The 19,700-nt window shown below is 42.5% G+C and overlaps 1 protein-coding gene across 3 annotated transcripts in view; it reads right to left on the bottom strand.

Moving 5' to 3' along the window:
• The window catches only part of EVA1A (eva-1 homolog A, regulator of programmed cell death), a 199,771-nt gene that overhangs the window by 84,867 nt on the left and 95,204 nt on the right, over positions 1 to 19,700 (bottom strand). For all 3 annotated transcript variants that reach the window (XM_084515727.1, XM_084515728.1, XM_084515729.1), the window contains one exon: positions 16,974 to 17,117. In XM_084515727.1, coding sequence (XP_084371853.1) covers positions 16,974 to 17,117 — 144 coding nt within the window. The remainder of the gene's footprint in view (positions 1 to 16,973; positions 17,118 to 19,700) is intronic.

Here is a 19,700-nt window from a genome sequence, read left to right as displayed (position 1 = left end):
GGACTGGGAATCAGTTATAATAACATCATAGTGACCAAAATGGACACTGTGATCTACAATTACTGCTGTTCCCCTGTGTTTATTGCAGGATAGAATCATTTAAGACCTGACTCAAAGCCTATTGACTCCACTGAAAGATTTTGCAGCAGGTCCTACAAACCACTCAGACAAGACATCACCCCCTCACTGACTTACTTTGCTCAGCACATCTGGGGAGTTTGGCCTTTTTTGCTGCAATAGCTCGTGTCTAAGAAGGGATTCAAACCTTGATTAGAAAGATTATCTCCAGCACCTCCTCATTTCTGAGACCCAAAGCCTCTTTCAGGCTCATTCTTTGTTAATGACTAGAAATGCTGCAGTTTCTTCTGGCTACAGGATCTGGTTCCAGGCACCTTCAAAGCAAATCAGAGTTCAAACTGAACTGGGAACATTTAATAAAAAGTGTTAGATTTTTTTTATTAAAGAAATAAATGGTAATTGAATGTGAATGTCCAAAAGAAACACTGAGGAGTCTGTAGTTTTGAAGTTATCAAACTAGACCAGCTTTATTTCCATTGCCAATCTAAATAATGGTGGATTTTGTCCAACAACTTATTTTTCCATCCAGATAGGCTCAGAAATCATGGGCAAAGTCATTAGTATCAGAGAGAAGACATCCTTGTGCCCTGGATGTGCTAACTGGCATTAGCAGGATTTGCTTTGCAACCTTGTGGCAACAAAAACAAGATAAAGAACTAGATGAAAATATATGAGAACAGATTTAGAGCAAAAATGGGGCACATTTTGGGGGCAGGGCAGCCCCCTCCTATATCCCACTCTTGCTCTCCCACTGTGACAGGAGCCAAGATGGGAAAACCCTCCCCAGTGCAAAGTTTGCTGCCCATTCCCTGGCCAAATCAAGTCTCACTCTGCATCACACAAGGTCTGGGCTGTCTCAACATTTTTCCTGCAAGAGATTCTTCTGCAGCACCATTGTCCTTTACAGCAGGAAAACTGTGCTGATCTAGAGCAGGGATCCTTTCTAAGCATGCCAGCCTGATGAATGCAATAGCTTGTTAACCCAGACATACTGAAGAGTGAACAAAGAGGGACTGGAAGAATAATGACCAATAAAACTTGTTGATCTGGAGGTCAAATCCAGCATATACCTACATTAATATACTAAAGGGCTCGACCATTGGAGGGATTCCCCCCAGCACAGGGGTTTCCTATCAGTGGGCACCGAACCAACCCCCACAGCTCCCAAGTCCCTTGCCCGGTATGTGGAGAGCACATCAGGGCAGGGATAGTGGAGTGGCAAAGGGGTGGCACACTGCAACACGTCTGCTAGCAGATGGTGCTGAAGGGCTCAGAGCCAACTGGAGAAAGTTCTAGCCAGGCTCTGCTGGTTTCTGCCAAGTTCAGGGCTGCAAAGTCCCTTGAGAGCCTCCCAGGATGCTGTCTGTGCCTAACTGGAAGCTGCATGCACTAAATGCTCTGCTTTGCTGGAGAGAAGAGTTTCCCAGTGTTGATGGGGATATTTATTCCCCCTTTCTTGACATTTCTCCAGGTGACACAAGTTGTCCAAGCAAGCAGCTCCTTGCAGGCTTGGCCAGAGTATGTCCCTTAAATCAGGCAAGACCTCCCATGCTTGAATAAGGCTGTTGGGGCAACACAGCTCCAGGAACAGGACAACTGGAGTCACCCCAGCTACTTCCATGGGGCCGAATCTCCCAAAAAGCTGGTGTGCAATACACAGACCCTTCAGAGCACTACACATTATTGTTATGCACTACAGGGCATAAACACCTCCAGGAGCTTTTAACTACAGGACAAGTTGCTGTTCTTGGGTTGGTTTAAAGTATTACTTGTTGGAAATTAGCATGTTTTCAATGTTACAGACCCTAGTCCTAACTCCAAACCCTTGCTTCTGAGCTGGGTAAGTTTCAGCTGAAATGAAAAGAATGGGAAAGTTTTTCTCTTATCACTGACTGAGAAAAGGAAATGCCCTTCAGAAGGACATGGATTCCTTTGATGTCTTAAAATAGAGATGAAGCTCTTTGCTCTTCTGTGCCATAAGTGGGATAACAGTACCATGTCCATTTTTGGGATCTGTTGTTTTCAAAGCTGGGTAAAAATAAGAAAGAAATAGCAACATAAATAGCCTTCTCTCTCATGCATTCTTGCTGTCCTCCACAGGGATGGCTGCCAGAGCAATGAAACTATATTAGGACTAGTACAACCCTTAGAAAAAAAGATAAACACTTCCCAGGTTTTCCTCCTTGCATTGTGACAAGAAGGGTGGGAGTCAACCCAGGATTCAGACACCTGTATTTATATGTCTGCAGTGTAAACATCCACAAGGGTATTAGGTGTGTGAGCTCCCACTGATGTCAGCACTGATCACGTCTTTACAGTCTGAGAACAATTCAGCTCGGCAAATATCCACCATCCAGTTAAACTTGAGTGCACAGTGCTTTTGAAAGGCCCTGGGCTGAAACATCAAAGGCAGGGTTTGCAAATATTAGGTAGAACCTATAAACAAAACAGATTGTCTAAAACATCTCCGTGAACATATACAGAGGGAAATGAACTCTAGGTACAGCAGTCAGTATCAGAAGTTTCCTAGGCTCACTGGCTACAACACGAACTTTGATATTTCATCTACCTCTAGGCAACTACATTTGGTATCAGAAACTGAATCACATCCAAGGAAACTGGGTACAAACCCACCAAAGAATAAGAACCTGTCAGGAGAGACAGATTTCCTGAAAGCAGGTATTACATACCTAATTTTTGAATTTTCTGGCAATAAGACACAAAGCCATTAAAGAATTGTAAGTTAATAAAAAGATCTGAAGCAAGTTAGCAAACACAACCAACAAGACGATAGATCTGGACTTAAGTATTCTGAGGTTTGAAAACTCTTTAAGGAAAATAATGACAATTGTTGAGAATACGTAACTTTTTAGAAAACATATTCAAGGTGAGACTTATCTGATCTAGCTTTAGACGTTAGCAATGCAGAAACTCACACTTGATTTAGTCACCATGATTTCCTTCAGTAAACCACAGAGAGAAATAAGCACTTGTAAGGTGCCTGCGATGTCTACATAAAAATGAGATGAACTGCAGCCTAGAAATGCCCGTTTCTTTTCATATACTGACTACAAAGGGAGGCCAGGGCATCTAGTCCATATGTAGCTGATTATAATGTAGACGACTACATCTGGTCAGCATTAGACTGTGTTTAATAACATACCTATTTGCAACTGCATTCCTACTCAGATCAATATGTCCACGCACTCAGTACTCCATCCCTCCACCTACACTCAAGATTGCATCCACTGCTAGTCCAAACCTTTAGTCTTGAACTTCAAAAGCATCTGTGGGCTGGATCTGGCTGCACTGAGATCTACGACTTGCTTGGTAAGTTCCATCAGGAAACACAAATGGCCACGCCAGGACAAGACATCTGAGATGCAGCTAGAGACACAGCATTCCCTCCAAGAGGTCTGCAGAGGAGCATTTCCAGGGCAACAAAGAGGAATAATTACAAGTCCCTTCACTTAAGAAAATATTTTCACCCTAACCAAAATGTCAGTGCTAATGATTAAATACATTTCCTTGAATAAAACCTATCCACTCAAAACTTCAGGAAACACATTTATGAAGAGCCATAATGCCAAAAAGTGAAGCAGTTCATACGATCCTGAATTCAGGAGTGAGCCAGCCTCACATATGTAGAGAGCTGTTGAACCCTTTTGTAGTCTGAGAGAGGTAAGCCATTTCTTGCACCAGTCTAGCTTGAAAGTCAAAAAGCCTGGCTCAACCATGAGTGTGTTGGCATCCCAGAGTATGGGGCAGAGTCTCTTGGCCAGCTGCAAAAACAAAGGTCAGTCAGTCATCCAGATCTATAAAGCAGCAACTTGTACTGTTATTAGAAGCCTGCCTCTCCATCTGGAAATTAAATGCAAACATATGCATAAGCCTAAGTGTTACTTAGGAGAAAATCACTGCCCTGACAACACTGAATGGGAATGGGAAGGAAAGAAAAAACAAAAATACAAACCAGTATCTATACCTTCACTGTTTCATTTTCCAACTGTCAGAGGCACCCTAATTTTTACTTAAAGGTAATTTAGGGGAGAAAGAATTATACGGTGAGGAAGGAAAGCAAATTCATTGTTTATTAATAGGGTAAAAGGCTAAGAAATATCCAACAGAAAATTTCCATTACACACATTCCAACTCCAGTTTACTAGGTGGCTCGCTCCTCTTGACTGAGAGCCACAGCGCAGGGCTGATGCTCTCTGCATTCTTCACTGATACCCAAGGCATCTGCAGAAGGTTTTGATGATCTTTAATAGCACAAAGGAGAAAATTTGCCTTTCTTAACTTTTGGGAAATAAGGTACAACTTTCACATAGCAGAAGTTGGACTCTTTGATGAAGATAGAGCACATCAAGAAATGTGTATTAGTATGTAATCCTGGGATAAACACTGAATGGTTTGGGTTTTTTACTGAAAAAAAAAGGGAGAATGGAATTAAATATTTGTCATTTTTCATAGTAACAATAATTATAAGAATACTCCAGGAGAAACAAAACATAAAGGAGGAATGTGAGACAGTCATTGAGTTCATGGCTGAGTGAATTATTGTGACAACAATGGAAATGTCAGGCAGACGCTTAACACCTGAGCTTTCCAAAGCTTCATGTCAATAAAGTTCAACAGGAACTGTAAGCACTGAAAGCAGAGACTCACCACATCTGTGTGATCATGTCTGCACTAGGTGAATAAACTGAAAGCCCACAGGAGGTGGTGAGGCTTCTGTTTCTCTTGTGCCAGATGCTGAGCAAACAGTCCTAGGACCTGAAGTCTAACTACACGAGACAGGAGGAAGCCAAGTGATTGCCCACTGCCAAAAAGCTGGTGACAAATCAGGGTGAAAAAGAAAGCTCCTTGGTCTAAGGCCAGTGCTTATCCACTGAGCTATGCCTGTCCAAAAAAAAAAAAACGGGGGAAAAAAATGTCAATTCTTGTCAAGAAAGCGAAAGGGGAAGGAAGGTGCTAGGTTTTTTGCCCTTTTATGAATTGATCCATTTTCCTTCTAATTTTCCCTGTACCTTCATTAAAAAATGGATTTCCTTTATATCCTAAGAGCTTTTTTTTTCCTTCTTTGAAAAGAAATGTTACAATTTCATCAAAGCTTGAAGAAAATAAATATGATCTAGGGACTAGACAGAGCAAGTCCCACCTACTACACGGTGCCTGATACACACTCCTTAGGCCACTGAGAGCATCCAGGTTGAGGCAACTTTTGGCCAACTAGGGAATAAGTCTGTTATACTCCAGATGGAGCTGCATACCAGGTATCTTTGTCTCTTTAAGGCTGTAGCTTGGACCACAATGGAGTGACACCATCCAGAGAATAAGATCTCCAAGTCATCTTTGCCCTCCCTCCTTCACTCCTTCCCTGAAGGCACCAAGGGTCCAGCTGCTCGGATTAGCCAGCCTCCAGAGTCTTTGCAGGCAGCTGTGAGATGGCTTTTAAAGATAAGAGATGGCCCAGGGTGGCCTCATGGGTTAGGAATTTAGTTAAATATCTTCTAAAGGGATTTAGTAGGATTTGCTGCACTGTTTATATTATGCAGTATCAGTCATCCTTCAGGCCTCGGGCCTTTGTATTATAAAGCTGGGAAAACAACCAGCCAGAAGGGATGCTGATGCTGTCCCCCATAACCCTGTTTTTCCTGTGCAGAAATCCTTTCCTACTCCAGCATTCAGAAGCTGGTGCTTTCCTTGTTCGCCTAAGTGAGGGGAAATAAGTGAAATACTGAGCACCAGGATACCTGAGAGTGAAACTCCAGAGAGAGTTGGCTGTTGCTGCCAGGTAGCAGTGCTGGTACTGCATGAAGCCCAAACAGCATCCATTGTTAATATATGGCAAAGAAATTGCAAGTCTCTGCTGGCCCCCAGGAAAAAATAGTCATAAGCCTGCTCAGAGTTCATTAAAAGATATAGGTAATTGTGGAAAAGAGCAACAAAAAGACAATTGAGAGACTGGACAGGTTGATTTATGAGGCAAGATTAAAGGAGTTGAACATGAATGGCTTAGCTAAACAATGACGAAAACAGGACCCGAAAAGTAGCCACTGTCAACAGTATTTGAAGTGTCTGTCTCAAGGGGCATTAACCATTTGGGCGTGTACACTTTGAATAAACTGAGGTCATGAAATAGAAGTAGGAAAAGTAGATGAATGTTTAGGGAAGTTTCCAGAAGATTGAGGCTGCTGGGGTGTAGCTGCCACAGCAATCTCCTCCCTGCCGTAATTTGAGGGATATCCTGCAAGGTCATCTGAACTGAGCAGACATCACCCAAAGAGCCTTTTGGGGGCTTCTACTCTTAAAATGCCTAACTGGATCTTCCCAACCATAAGCAGTAGTGCAGGGGATGACAAGATACCAGGAGTGTTTAAGCCTACCCTAATGCCTCCATACAGCCAGAAGATAAAATTTCTATACCTCAGGGCTCAGAGAACCAGCAGGAAGAGAATAAAATGTCCAGAGAGGGAGAGAAGAGTGGCTCTCTGTACTCTTCCCATGCCTCTGAAGGGTCAAATGGGACAGAGCATGTTCACAGGTAGAGGGAAGAAATGGAAACAATACCCTCTGTGCCCTATCAACACTTTGCTTCTCCCAGCTGAGAATGGACTGGAACAAAAGAAATCCTCTTGATTGTTACATGTCCATCACTGAGCCATGTTAAATCAGGTAAGTCATACAAGCCATGTAAGTCACATGTATGTCACGCAAATGAGGCACAGCACCACCCTCCCTCCCTGCCTAGCCCATGCAGGGCAGAGGGTGTTAGCGCCATGGAGCTGCTCCCCTGGTTGTTTTGGCCTTGGAAAGCCACAGCTCAGGTTCCTGGCAGGTGAAGAAAGAAATGGAAATGTACTTGCCACATCCTGCTGCTTTCTCATTATCTCATGCAAGAAAGGATTGGGCAGGAAATAGTGCATGGTGAAAAGTCCACCTGCAGAACTAAGCGTGGATCTACTCATCTAAGAAAGTCACCACCATCAATAAGCTACTGGGGAAGGAGGAGGCATGCATGGGTAAGGCATTATGTTGAAAGATCTTAGATTTAGCTCCTATGATACAAACCCTTGTGTAAATTTTATCTCCACACATAAACTGAAAGCAACACTTTCTCCCAAAGTCTGCCTGGCCCTGCCTATGTAACCACAGAATTACTCATAGCAGGGACCACTTCTTAATAAGAGAGTGCCTTGCGTAACGGGACAGTCCTTGCTGAGGCCTGGAGGCAAGGCAACATGATATAAATCATTAGTGCACTTCCCAGAAATTGAATACACATCTTATGCCCACGTACCTTTCATCAATAGGCTACAGACTGTTGATGAGCCACTGAGTGGCTCGTTTCTGTGTTACTCTATTTCAGCTCACAACCCCAATTGTACCAAAGGACCCCATCATGGAGGCCACATACATATGCATCTTTGGTGGTTTTCATAAAATCACTATTTATTTCCCCTCCCCATCCCAATCTTCCAGTTCTCTTTTCATGTTCAGGAACAAGGATTTTCCAAATCCCAGAGAATTTCCTGTTTGCTTTGCAGTGAAGTGGAGAAGGAGACGAGAAGGCGGCCAGTAAACAGCAGGGCAGTGGTACGTGCACAGCAGAGAAATGTGCACGTGCTCGCAGCAAGACACCAGCCGTGAATCCTTCTAAAAACGGTGGAAGAAAATGGCATAGCCTTGATAGATTTTCAACAAAAAAAGGGAACGCAAACATATAAGTGAGCCATGCAAATATATCTTAATTGGTCATGGTGTCAAACGCTGCCTTTAAATTTAATCTGATGAGCATTTCGCTGAGCTGTCAGCAATCACCAGTAGCCTCCAGGCACTAATGAGTTAGCATCAAGGTGTCAATGCTTCTGGCATTAACCTCAATTAGGAGGAGTTAGGGTGATCGCTGAATGAAGGGATTCATTCCTCTGCCTGTAGCCTGCAGTCTCCTGCATGAAAGGGGCTGGCAGACTGGCTGCCTACTGCCGCCTCGGTAAAACCTCGTATGTGGCAACATTAATGTTAATTACTACATTTGAAACCTGTGCAGGTCTTGACACGTATGGAGAGTCAACAGGAACCCTATTTAATGAAGGTATTCAATGAGGTTCCCAGGTGAAAAACTAGCCTGTTACCATAAAACAATAAATATCTATAATCTATTAATGGTCAGAACTTTTAACAGAATATGGTTAAGGGAGAAACTATATTAAAGAATAGAAAGTCTGGGCAGCAGAGTTATGCTTCCAGAAAAAAAAAAAAATAATAATAATAATAATAATAATAATAATAATAATAATAATAATAATAATAACCAAGATATAAATAGTCCATGTAATTGTACCTCTGCTCCACTTATCTCTCTCCATACTTCCTGAAAGTTTTCCTTTAAATATATTACATTCAAATGTCACCTTGCACAATCATTCTCAGGTAGGTCTGCTTTTCCAGGGTGAAATTAAGGGTGGATCACAGTGGCTTTCAAAGTGTGTCCTCCTCATTAGAGCAGGAGGTCTCAGGAGAGGCAGGCAGACCCCCGAGCCACCCCCAGCCTGGTTCTCCAGTTGGTGTTCAGATTGCTGTTCAGGCCCCAGGATGTGCATATGTATGCCAGAGGAAATCATTCAATAAGCAAATCTGTCTAGAAACCTTAAAGATTTGTTGACCTTGATTACATTACAGTTTAGCATTGCCATTATTGCAGTACAAATTCTGGGTCCGTTCTAAAATATTTCTAAAATTGAATGAAAAGAAAACAAAACAAAGCACCTGCCTTCTGGCCATCCTTGCCATCAGTCACTCCACCACAGCCATCCATCTGCTTTTCCTTGGCTGTACCTCCAGCAGCCCATAGCCAGGAGCACAACAGACCCTGGGCAAAGCAACCCTGGAGCAGCCCCTTCCTCAACCCAACGGGAACCTTGCAACAAGCCCCCTGTCCACTCACCCATGACTTTTGCAGCGGTCTTTATCAAGTAAAACAAGACAAAGCAAAACATAGAGATAAAAGTAATAAAGGCTTGAGGTGCACACACCTTTTGATCAGTGGGGGTCAGGGGTTTCTGAGTACTTTAACTCTCTGTGGGACACTTTTTCTCCATAGATACTTCTCAATAATGGTCAAGATGGAGGACCACAGCAGCAGGCTTGCAAATCTTGCCTAATTTTAAGGCAGCATTTGTCTCACTGTTCATTCTGCTTAGGATCATCGTAAAGACGTCCTTTGAACTCCCTCTCAGCTTCCTCCAGCCTCATCTTCCTTCCTCCCCATCCCCAAGGCAATGATTTTTATCTCCATTTCTTCTCTGCAAGAATCAAAGGACTTTCAAGTCTTTCCCTTGAGGTGACAGCATTACCTGCTCCTCCTCCACTTGAGATGCAGAGCTCTGCTTCCTCAGAATATTTATTTACCCTAATCTATGTCAGACAGACTCATTCTGCCCTGGTAATGAAGAGTTGCTGTGCCTGGGCCAGCCAGGCCAGACATGTTCGGACTCTTCTGGATGTACGATTCAGATCAAGCTACAGTGAGCTGTAGAGTAAGCAAAGACAAACAGGAGCAGCATACTGACAGCTTCCCATTACCTCATTTACCAAACTTCATCTTCAAACTAGTTAGGGTGTTTGTGCCTTTTCTAATTCCCAGCTAAGTTTGCTCCTGGCCGTGTCACTCAAATTCCACGTTCTTGTGCAATCCCTAACCTTAAACCTAAACAGTTCTTTGCCTCTACAGCATATTCCTCCTTGATGTATGATAACAGAGCCACTGCAGAAAGCCTCTGCTCTTAGCAGGTACCTCCAAGACCATTATTAGAGTGTGTGTCCCACTCTAGCACTGGTCAGCAAAAGTGATGGCATCTTGCCTTTGCCCTCCGGTAATCCTTGATCTCCAACAGATCTGTGCCATTGATCCAAATTACACAAGCCTTGCTGACCCAGCAGTTTCCTTCCTTGCTTCTCTAAGATCCAGGAAACTGCATCCACAAAAACTGTTACCAGAACATCACTAAAGATGAAAAATTCAAAGCCTCAGAATCTGGAAAATGTCATCCTTAAACTGACATGTCTGACCTATCACAATGCAGTTTTTAGTTACACCACTACATGCTTTTTTGACAGGTTGTGTGAAGTCTGAGTATTTCTAAAAGTAAGGTCTGAGGTTCTAAAAGGAGTAACAGGCTTCTTGCTTTTCCCTTCCTATATGGAAATGTGTAAAAAGAGGTTCAACACATCCATTCGCCTGTAGGAACAGGCAACAGATGCTACAAGACCAATGAAAACCTACTCTGCTCCTTCTCCCATACCAGCAACTGCAGTCCTCAACAGTCTGTAACAAAGCTAAGAACAAAAGCATGGAAAAATCAAAACCTGCAAGGCACTCAAAGAACACAGCAAAGCTATCAACCCCATCTTTGAAACGTCAGGGAAAATTGCAAAGATGAAATGTAGAGAGTGGACTTCAACCCTGTGCAAATCCAGTTATCAGGAAAATCCTCCTCCAACCCCAGTCCTGGAGACTGAAGTAACCCTGAGCTGGGGTGCAAGGCACTCATGATACAGAGGAAGAAATCCCCCTATGAACACACAAGCAACAAGTTCATCTTTTACTGGGACAAGTCTATGATAACTATGATTACTATGATCTAGTAATGCAGTGGGAGTGGGAACCAATAAACATAAGAAGAAAAGATAAGCACTATAATTATATGGCAGTGATAATTTTGACTAAAAGAAGCATTTGCCCAAGAACACAGTGATTGAAAGCTATCTAACCAGATGTAGATATCTGCACTGCAGGGGTCCTATGTCTTGATAACAATATCTCAGCTAGCTACCAGAAGCTGCATGATAGCCAGTACAGGGGAACTGTCACTTCAGATACGCAGTTCATCTCTTTCAGGCATCTACTTTAGGATGAGATGATTTGTGCCTTAGAAGCAGCTGTTTCTCTCCATTACCTGTAAAAGGAATTTTTCTCAGATGGGAATGTCCACACTATAAATCTCCATGGCTTATGTGTCTACACTTGGTCAGATGAATTCCACTTTATGAATTTTTCATTATTTGCAGTCATTACATGAGACTGGATAGCTTTTCGAAAGAACACTGTAACTTGAACAGAAGCATAGGCTTGCTACAAAAAATACTGGAGAAACTTCTATGACATTAGGAAAATAAGACAGGATTTGAAAAGATGTCCCAAACCATCTCTGAACCCAGACTCATGTCATTGAAAGTAACCATATCTTTTGATTATATTAAACTATTATTCTTTTCTTTATCTATTTGTTAGATCAAACTATGTGGCCATGAATGTAAAATCTACACCTCCAAGTTCTGCTTTACAGTACGACAAAAGAATCCCAGTTAAACAGGCATTATCAAACATTGTTCATCCAGTTTAATATCCCTAGAATTAGGTTTTCTAAAATGTTTGTTTGCTGGTAAATATCAGTTTTATAACTTCTGAATAAAAGAAGTCTGTTTTTTATATTCTGTGTCTGTCTTTCTCTAGCAAGACCTTGACTGTGTTGCCTTGTTTCTAAGAGGGTCTAGAAGGGGGTTGTTTCTTCTTTGAAGTTTGGAATTGCTCTTTCTGTTTTGTTTGGTTTGGGTTTTGTTTTTTCTTTTTTTCAGGTCTTGGGCATTGCTTTTAATAGCAACAAAAGCATTTTTACAGTGATAAAAATACATTTTCTACATTCGTGAATTCATAAATGTTAAGAGCAAAAGGGACTATTATATTCACCCAGCCTGAGGCATTGACAGATTTACTGCACAGGAGTTAATGGACTAGGGGATTGTCCCTTTGAGGTGACAGGAGAGAATTTGTGTGCCTCTTCAGCCTCTCTCCTCATCATCATCATGAGGGCAACCACCTCAGAGCTCTCATCTAACACAGAGCCTGCCTCTAGTCCAATGTACTTGATAGGGTATTTGATTAAACACAACATTTTGGATGAAGCCAGCCTGCTTTTCCAAGTACCCAGAGAAAGCAAAGGTCAGCACACTCCCATCACCCCAGAGCATCTCTACCACCTCCCATCAGCCACGTTTGGTCTCCCAGTAGCACCACTCACCGCAAAACAGCATTAGCTGCTGTCTCTGCAGTCATGTTTTATTTTTAACCCGCCCAGTTCTCTCATCAGGATGTAAAGGGTGAGGCTTCTGGGACTCAGCTTATTGCCTCATAAAGCAGGATGGCAGGATTATTAATGCGGCAGAACTGCAGGATTTTCAAGCAATTTATGAGTTTCCATGGCAGTTCATTAGCTCTCAGCCCAATGACCCCTTTCTATTGAGCATGAATCAAGGAGACACACACACATCTAAACACATGATGGATACTCATATCCAAGGCCACATTTGCTCCATTTTGCAAAACCTGCATCTAACAAAGGCACAAAAAACTCAGCACTTATCCAGGACCTACAACCAATCCACTGAAACATGCCTAACACAAAGAAATTTACAATCCCCATCTTTTCTTTTCTATTTTTTTTCTTTCATTTTCTTTTCTATTCTTTTTTTTTTTTTTTTTCTCAACACAGCATTTCTGATCAATGCATGCTTTTAAAGAATAGGAGGTACTTGGCAGAGGACTCACATTTGCAGTCTCCATTGCCTGCATGGTGGCAGGTCTGGCAGTCAGGACAGCAGGCACTCTGGATTGCTCCCTTCTCTTGACTTACAGTGCTATGAGTATGGTTTCTCTTTACATACAGTCAAGTCCCACTCAAGGAAGTATTTAAGAAAATGTTTAACTTTCATTCCATTTATGCATGGGACTTAAAGTAAAGCACACACTTAAACACTTCTTTGAATGCAAGTTGTATTACGCATGTGCAAAAAAATTCAGCTAGTCTTCAAATTCATTGCTGACTTATGAGTTCAGTACACTAGAGAGGAAATAAGTCTAGAGAATTAAAGGGAATCTTTGAAGGTAATAAGTGGACAATTAAGAAAAAGGGAAAGGTCGGGAGTACAGTAACTTCCATCAGTAAGTAAAAAATCACAGCAATAATGACACTAGGAAGCTACCTGCAGATCTTGCAAGCATGGTGTTTTATACCAAAGAAAGACATAGATAGAGACAGAGTGACAGAGACTAGGACAGAGAGAAGATGAGGGGAAAAACAAACTAAGCCAACCAAACAAAATGAAACCTAACAACCAATAATAATAATAATAATAATAATAATAATAATAATAATAATAATAATAATAATAATAATAAAGAAAGAGAGAAAGATTTCTGAAGTCTTTGTTGCACTATATTTCTAAGTTGCATTATTGCCTTTATTGGCTGTTACCCTCTATGAGTTTCAGGGTATTTTAAAGGAAAAGCAGAGCCAAAATTTTTGTATTTTCCTCTAGTTACAGCTTCCATGCTCAGAAAGCAAGCTCACCACATGTTACGTGCTTTCCCAGAATTAACTTGCCTTTTCCTATTTAAATAACAATTAATGCATTTATTAATGCAGCAATGGGACCCGCATACTGGAAAATCCCACCTCCTCCACCATCCCATTAGCTAAATTTGGCTTTGGACCAAACGTTAGCATTTCAGCTCCTGCCAAGGTTCAGGTTTGGAATGTTTTATGTTGGAGGATTTTCATCTGTTTCCTTGGCTGGGCTAATGGGACCCTAATGCACACACGAGATCGCTATCTCATCGGGCTGCCAGTTTCTTGCTTGTTTCAATTATCTTGTACATACACTCTAGCTCGTAGCATTTCCATCTCAGCTAAGTGATATCAATCGGTGTTTAATGAAAAATGCAAAGGGATATGATATAATATGGAGTTCTGATCCTGCCACACTGACTTGAGACAAGCATTCCCAGTGACTGGAGTAATTACAACAAATCATTCAAAAACCTAAAGCTGGACAAAAAGTTAGATGACACCTTTCCTTAAAAGCAGATTCATCAACAAAATTGTGTATGTCTGGCAGGATTTTTTATATCCAATGAAACATTGGGGATGGAGGAATGAACCTCCAAGAAATTTGGAAATAGTTTAAAGAAACCAAAGCTGTTGCCTTACCTATTTACTCCTTGGAGATCAGGGATAGGGCTCAGCTCCTGCTGACAAGTCAGAGAAGGACAGTCTGTAAAGGCTGACCTGAGAGATTTTTGCAGATGTTCTCCTACCAGGACTTGGAGATAAGTCACCTCACTTGCTGTTCACTAGCCATTGCTCTACACAGCCTACACCAATATTAGTGCCTGTCATAAGTCCACATCAGCAAAAGAGACATGATTTCTGCTAACAACACATGTGTTTTGAATTAATATCACCTTTTGTCACCTCACAAATTAATCTCTCAATGGATTTTTCTTTTTCTAGAAATTGCTGTCAGCAGGAGACATATTTTTCTCTTTCCAGCCTACCCCAGAGCAGAGTTCAGCTGCCCTGAACACATAACTAGTAAAGTTTCTCAAATGGGAAATGTCTTTTTAAAGATCCTCCTACCCACAGTACCATGTTCATCAGTAGGCTTGCTCTCACTTCCTCTTCTGAAGCAGCACAGGAGCTCAGTAACACTGGTCAAGGACACGTCTGTTCTTGTCATGGGTAGGACAAGTGACATGGTCCAAACTGCAGAACCATGGCTGGACATTTCTGCCACAGCTTGGCAGCTGAGAAGTGAGAAGGGTGAGCAGACTGGTCTCAGAGCAATGAAATCACCTCTGTGAGGCAGCCAGGAGAAAGGGTGAAGTGATGCTCAGAGAAACCTCAATGTACATCCATCATGTTTCCAAGCTATGTCAATATTACCCTGCATCTTTCACTACTCTTCAGTGAAACCATCAAAGCCACAACCCACACTCCATGCACCCAGTATCTACAACTGATAGAGGTGGGGAACAGGGACGTGTATCAAGATGTAGGTCATAGAAAAGAAAGCCCAAACCAAAAGGTAAAAGAGTCATTTTACCAATCAGACAAAGCCTGTCCTCTTTCATTCCCATGGGTTTTGTGAACAGAGGAGAATACCATAGCAGGAGCAATAATGTATGCAGCTTTACTGAAACCTGAAACAAAGAGATATCCAACAGGAGATTCTCTAAACCGCAATTGTTCTCTAAACCGTAAGAACATCGAGTTCTTTGTTTATATCATTTCTTTTAAGAGAATGACAGAATTTTCTTCTGTCCAGCGTGAGCCCATGGAACTGGAATTTGATTTCTAGTTAATTTGGGGGTTGTATTTTGAAGGATTTTGCCATTTGAGGGGAGAAATATGTCTGAATGATCACAAAATCCAGCTGAGACACATCTGAGATCATGGTTTTGAAAAGGAGCCATAGACAACCTCAAAGGATGAGGCAGGTTTCACCCACTAAAAAGCCAAACATGCCATTTTTTGCTCTCAGGTATGACTCATTTCCTGATCCAGTTAGGCTATGACTAGGAAAGCTAAGGTCAGATTAAGAGATGATTAATGCCTTCTGTAGTGGACTTTGGGACAAGGACCACAATGCCAGAAGGAGGTTGCATAGACCTTTGAAGGAGGTATCTTCTTGGAAATTTATCATGGGGCTTTGTTTGGTTTGTCCCTGCATTTTGAATTATGGAGCTCCTGTTTTGCTGTGTTGCCTTGGTTTCTGTCATATCCCCATGAGCATGAGCTTCTCTCCAGTCCTTGTGTAATAAAACTGGCATAACAATATCACCTTCATGGCTAGAAAATTCACAAGGCTTTGATAAATATTCTTGCTATTTCTTGCTAAATCATTTCAAACAAAAACAAAGAAGCAAAGAGAAAGAAAAAAAAAATGACATTCCCGCAACTCTTGCCAAATGAAACAACAGCCAGGCAGGAGCCCAGAGCTTCATGCTCCCAAATCTCTCTCTCTGCTCTTCAACATGTTACACATCAGCCACATTATAGCAATTATACAGATTCTATAGTGACTCCATCTCAAAAATCATATAGCAGATTTGGCATGCTGCTGTTTGGCATGCTGCTGGAGATTGACCCACAGATCTGTTGTTGTCTGATGACACGGCCAGCATATCAGATGGTTCAGCCATCTACTTAGCAGATTCAAAATAGCACCAGAATTTCTCTTCCAGGTAGATGTGTAAAGAAACAGAGAGAGAGACAGAGCTGATCCTAGCAACAACTATACAAACAAAACCCTTAAGCAAATATTTTCAAATATATCAGCTACAAATGACCAAATTTTTTTTGCTGGAAGAAGACAGACCTGATGTTGTTTTCATACCACATAGCTCAGAGAGGAAGAATTTTTTTCTCTGTTGCAAAGATGACTAGTCAGTTAGGAGTACAGTATCTGCTCAACAATATGACTTATGATCCCCACTGAGGACATTTTTTTTTTCAAATAACAATTTTTTGTTAGGAAAATATTGCTATGTTCACCTGGAGATTTTGCATGCAATTTTGTTCTAATGTCCTGGCAAATTATGGATAAGTGATTGTCTTATTCTTTGGTACAAAATGAAGTACAGAACCAAGTAAAAAGGATCCTACCGATAACCACAACTTTGCTGCAGGGAAATAAAACAGCAAGATGCTAACATTTGGGATGTAAGCATTCAATGAATGGGTTGATTTCACTGACAGATTGTGCTGCCTTGCTGTGGCAGTGTTGAATAGGTTAAAAAAAAAAAAAAAAAAAAAAAAACCACGATTTCCACATTTTCTGCTTTTTCTGTCAAGCCAGTAAGTACAAAAAGAGGCATAATTAAACTCAAGTGATCCACAGGGTTTTCCCTTTTGGCCAAATGAAAATAGCCATCAGCCAACTGGAAGCTCAACCACTTTTTATGCACAATTACAACTCTTGTCATTTTCCACACACTGCTGTTCATTAAACTCATACCCCAATGAGAGTTAAAGAGCTTTTTTGCAACTCACCACAAGTGTAGATGACATTGAGATGCTTTCGGATGCCAGGGTAACAAGGATCTCCAAATTCATAGGTGCTGGCATATATGCTACAACTTCTTTTCCCATGACATCGCTTGATCATGAGTTGGAGAGCAGTAGCCGACTGACAATCTACAAGGGAAAAAGGATATCTATTTTTCTGTCTACTCTTGGCAGATGCTGTATTTCCAAGCATAAGGAGGGTTACCGTGAGGTCAAATATTTACAATTTTACCATCTACCGTGCAAGTAGAAATATTATGTTAATTTTGTTTATTCCATGCAAGAATAAATGTTTGTCAGATCAGGACTTCAGAATATGCAAAGCTCCATATGTAAATATTTACTCAAGTATTATCTTATACCAGACTGTTAGCTACTGTTTTCTCATGTAAGACAGAGGTTTTGTACAGACATGCTCTCCACCTTTTTGGTGCTAGCCTTGATAGTTTGCTTTCACTGTCCAAGCAGGCCAGCCACCATGGGAATTTGGCAAGGTGATACTTCTTCAGTATCAGCAGTTGCCAAAAGCAACAGAAAAAATGTACAGAGAAAATAATATGATCCCATTTGGTCACTAATCAGGAGGCAGGGAGAGGAAAAATGAACCCTAAACTGTACTGAATGCTAGAAGCAGTGTGGTGGTTTCACACTGATGGGAAGCTGAGCACCACCACGCTGCTCTCTCACACCCCTCCTCGACAGAACAGGGGGAGAAAACACAATGGGGAAAAAAAAAAAAAAAAAAAAAAAAAAGCTGGCAGGTTGAGATAAGGACAGGGAGATCACACACTAATTACCATCATAGGCAAAAAAGACTCAGCATAAAGGAGATTAATATACTTTATTGTCCACTAATAACAGACTAGAGCAATGAGAACTAACAGCAAACTGAAACCACGTCCCCCCCATCCACCCTCTTCCATCTCCTCCCTATGTGTGGCTCGGGGAATGGGGGCTGCGGTCAGTCCCTGACGCTTTGTCTCCACCACTCCTTCAGGGTCCCTCTCTGCCCCTGCTCCACCTGGGGTCCCTCCCATGGGATGCCGGCCTTCCACGGGCTGCAGCTCCGGCCCGGGGCTTGCTCCTGTGGGGGCTCTCCATGGGCCGCAGTCTCCTCCAGGCCACATCCACCTGCTCCACCGGGGGCTCCTCCATGGGCTGCAGCGTGGAGATCTGCTCCATGTGGGACCCATGGGCTGCAGGGGGACAGCCTGCTCCACCAGGGGCCTCTCCTGGAGCACCTCCTGCCCTCCTTCTGCACTGACCCGGTGGACTGCAGGGCTGCTTCTCTCACATTTTCTCACTCCTCTCTTCCAGCTGCTGTTGCACAGCAGTTTTTTTTTCCGCTTTCTTAAATCTATTCTCCCAGAGTCTCAACTAGCGTTGCTCATGGCTCAGCTCTGGCCAGCAGCGGGTCTGTTTTGGAGCCATCTGGAGCTGGCTCTGATCTGACATGGGGCAGCTGCTGGGCTCTACTTGCAGAGGCCACCTCTGCAGACCCCTACCAAAGCCTTGTCCCAATATCGCAATACAGCAGCACAACAACGAAGCAATGACAGACACAGGAAGGCCACAGAAAACTAAGCCCAGAGGGCAACGTGTCTTTTTCTCAAATGAAAGGCAGCTTTTTATTTCACATGCTGCAAATGACAAAAGAACAGGGCCCCGTGTGAGCATTTTCATACTGAAACACCCAAACTTCCTTAGGGGATTTTTGATCCATTGAGTGTCAGAAATTCCAGTGGAAACATCTGGCATGCAGCAATCCTGCTATATTGTCTTTTGTCAAATGTCCAGTTAGAGAAACTCATCAAATCTAAGCACTGCAGAGGATTTCACGGAGGGTGCTTGTTCTTTTTTTTATGTTATTGTTCTCACGGACTCCACAGGGCTGTCTGCACAGGGGCCTCACCCCCAGCACAGGAGCATACCACCTCCATGGGAGGCTGGAGAATTACCCATACAGCTTCTACAGGTCCTGAGAGGGGCATGACAAGTCTTCTGCAACCATCACCAGAAATGGTCAGTCTTTGGGTTCTCCTCCTGTGAGAATTAGCTGCTACAAGCTACAGACTTTACCTTCCACTATAATAAGCTCGACTGACTCTGTAGGTGCTGGATCTGTAGATTTAGCACACTGAAAATGCTGCTAACAGCTTTATCTGCCATATGCCCTCATGCTAACATCACTGGCTTTTCTAGTCATCACAAGTGTTCCCCAGCCCCACCTACCAATGCAGATGTAGCCTGAGTTATAATATCCAAGCAGAGAGCCATCTGCCAGAGCAGGCCCTGACATTGCAATTCCTATTTGTATTTTAACAGTGCCCAGGTCCAGCCTACACTGTTTGGCTAACATGTTTGCTGGTAAATGGAAACCTACCCTGGCCCATTCCCCAGCCCTGAGGCCAGCTGTGTTGGAACAACCCACATCCATGTTATTAAATACCCTCCAAAATGGGGTGGTAAAACACAATGGGAGCTGTCCCTGCTCTGTATACAATTTCCAACAGTCTTCTGGACTGCCTAGGAGAATGTTTTTAGGGCCAAGACAACAAACTACGGTATGGACCATGCTACAACTTAACAGCACAAAGGATGTATTTCCAGTGTCCAGGCCCTGGCAGTGCTAGTTTACCAGCACACAGGTAGACCTAGACAGCCAGCTTCTTACGGCACAGACCAGCCATCCTTATTCACTTAACTATCACC

The sequence above is a fragment of the Aythya ferina genome (genome assembly GCF_964211825.1).
Source record: "Aythya ferina genome assembly, chromosome: 3".
NCBI classification, from domain to species: domain Eukaryota; kingdom Metazoa; phylum Chordata; class Aves; order Anseriformes; family Anatidae; genus Aythya; species Aythya ferina.
Note: the sequence above shows the minus strand (reverse complement) of the source record. Positions and strands in the feature narration are given on the sequence as shown.